The sequence below is a fragment of the Sardina pilchardus genome, chromosome 3, assembly GCF_963854185.1.
Source record: "Sardina pilchardus chromosome 3, fSarPil1.1, whole genome shotgun sequence".
Classification (NCBI taxonomy): Eukaryota; Metazoa; Chordata; class Actinopteri; order Clupeiformes; family Clupeidae; genus Sardina; species Sardina pilchardus.
The window spans coordinates 35,285,113-35,287,612 of NC_084996.1; the positions used below are offsets into that span (position 1 = coordinate 35,285,113).

Sequence of the window (2,500 nt, forward strand, 5' to 3'; positions counted from 1 at the left end):
TAGTGTGTGTGTGTGTGTGTGTGTGTGAGTGAGTGTGTGTGCGTGTGAGTCTGTGAGTCTGTGAGTCTGTGTGTCTGTGTATGGGTGTGTATGGGTGTGTATGGTGTGTATGGTGTGTATGGTGTGTATGTATGCAGGCAGGGAGATGGGGGCTGGGGGGCGTGTTTTATTTATCGTAAGTAAAAGTAAAAGGTGTGACTTAGACATGAGTGAAAAGTCTAGACCTCTAGAGCAGGTGAGGTAAAGAGGGGGAGGGAAAAGGTCAGGTTCAGGAGCAGGGTTAGAGGTTAGAGGTGAAAGTTCAAGGGTTACTGCTCCTGTTTAGGAGAGGGTAAAGGTTTGAGTGTGGGGTTAGGGTTCTCAGTGTGTTTGTTGCAGTCATGTCTCAACAGTTTCAGTGTCTACTTCCAATAAAATATGATGTGCATATGCATCAAATATATTTAATATACATTCATCCTTTTTCTATGCGTTTTCCTGTGTGTTGTGTATTTATCTCACCTCTGTGCTTGTCTGTTCTTGCTGAAGCTCCAGAAGGCCCCGATCCAACTGCCCACTCTGAGCCTGTCCCCGCACGTCTTTGACCGGCAGCAGGCCCTGTCCACCAACCTCAAGCCCAGCGAGGTGCGCCAGACCCGGCCGCGCTCCAGCGGTGAGTGGGGCTCCAGCACGGAGCTCCGGGCCCAGCTCAGCCTGGAGCCCACCGCTGAAGACTACGCCTCCCATCATGCCGTGCAGCGGGAGGTGCGAGGCATCCTGAAGAAGAGCAAGTCGGGGGGAGAGGAGTGGAGGGCCAGGCGGGCCAGCGAGGACCTTCTGACTGGACACCAGGAGGAGGAGGAGCAGAACGGCGGCCAGAGGAGGGAGAGAGCGGAGGAGGAGAGGAGGGAGGAGGAGGAGGAGAGCGAGGCCTACACCGAGAGGAGGAGAGCGGCCTCTGAGTCGGGGGAGGGAGGCGTCGCGGCCTCTACTGCCCCCTGGAGGCAGAGGGCCAGGAAGGAGACCACCAGAGCCCGCCGCGCCACTCAGGAGCCAAATACACTGGCCTGCCTGGAGCCGCCCATCCAGCCTCAACCCAGAGAAGACACACACACAGACTACCAAGATAGGTGTGTGTGTGTGTGTCTGTCTGTCTGTGTTAGCCTGGGTGAACCCAGATGAGCCTTGTAGCGCATCTGAATGTGCTCTGCAGGTTCTGTCTAGAAAGGATCCCAATGAGACCCATTTCTGAATCACCAAAAAAACTAAGGGTCCAATCACAATTTATGTGTGTGTGTGTGTGTGTGTGTGTGTGTGCGCGCGTGCGTGTGTATGCTTATGTTTGGGTGGGCATAAAACTTGCTGGACCATTTTTTGTCATTAACCATCTCACTTTCCCTCTTCTAGCAGGTTGGCTGATCATCCCTCTGAGGAGGAGGAGAGGGAGGAGAGGAGGAGGCGACCTAAGAGGAACTCTGTACGTCTGGAGCCAGCGCAGGTGTGGAGGCTAATGCTAATTCTATTCCACTACATGAGGAGGTTAATGATACACGCTACACTCCTCATCCTACGGCACTGCAGGACTGTTAGCATTAGCGCTAACAGTTTACCTGTGGAAAGAAGCTAATGACACGCTACGCTCCTCATGCTGAGAGCCTGCATGATGGTTAGCTTTAGCAATAATGCTGTATCACTGCTGGGTTAGCTGAATAGCACACCACTCTATTCTCATTAAGACACTGCAGGTCAGGACTATTAGCTTGTGTGGCTTCTCTGAGCGCGAACAGTGAGGTGTAAAGCCAGCCTCGGGCTCTTGCATCAGCTGTGACTGTGACATTGATCTGTGGAGCTTCATCCCCTTGGAGAGAGATTAGGAGGATTTCTGGAGGGAGGAGGGACAGTTCTCTTCTTAAGGCCAGAGGGCGACGGGCAGCCTTTACGCCCCAGTGACCACTAGTGTGTCCCCAGACACCCTCTCAATCCCCCATATGAGTAGGATGCTTTGACTCAGTGATAGCGATAAGCTCTGGTGTGTGTGTGTGTGTGTGTGTGTGTGTGTGTGTGTGTGTGTTTACCTGATCTCCCATTACTCCCACTCACTCACCTTGTTTTTCTTTCTTGTGCTGCCTAAGTAGACAGAGAGTGAAACTACCCATGATGCATCAGCCCACCCTCAATGCTGGGTAAGAGCACTATTTTAGCCATTGGAGGATGACAGTGTGTGTGTGTGTTTGTTGTGTCTGTATTATGTGTGTGATTGCGAAATATTACTTTATGTATGACGTACTGTATATTACTCCATGCACTTTGTTTGAGTGAGTGAATGAATGAATGAATGAGTGAATGGTAATGTAGGTGTGTGTGTGTGTGTGTGTGTGTGTGTGTGTGTGTGTGTGTGTGTGTGTGTGTGTGTGTGTGTGTGTGTGTGTTTCCACCCGATGGGTCTGTGTTATGGCTCACCCCTGCGCCACATGTCCTCTCTCTCTCCTGACCTCCCGCTCCAGGGGCCTGTGTTCGCCTC

At 52.1% G+C, this 2,500-nt stretch overlaps 1 protein-coding gene across 2 annotated transcripts in view; it reads left to right on the forward strand.

Moving 5' to 3' along the window:
• Positions 1-2,500, forward strand: part of svilc (supervillin c) — a 20,202-nt gene that overhangs the window by 6,375 nt on the left and 11,327 nt on the right. Inside the window, exons 7-10 of one of the 2 annotated variants that reach the window (XM_062533059.1) lie at positions 529-1,109; positions 1,387-1,477; positions 2,115-2,162; positions 2,484-2,500. The exon at positions 2,484-2,500 is cut by the window's right edge and continues 52 nt beyond it. In XM_062533059.1, the coding sequence (XP_062389043.1) occupies positions 529-1,109; positions 1,387-1,477; positions 2,115-2,162; positions 2,484-2,500 (737 nt within the window). The remainder of the gene's footprint in view (positions 1-528; positions 1,110-1,386; positions 1,478-2,114; positions 2,163-2,483) is intronic. The other variant, XM_062533058.1, reaches the window with a different exon arrangement.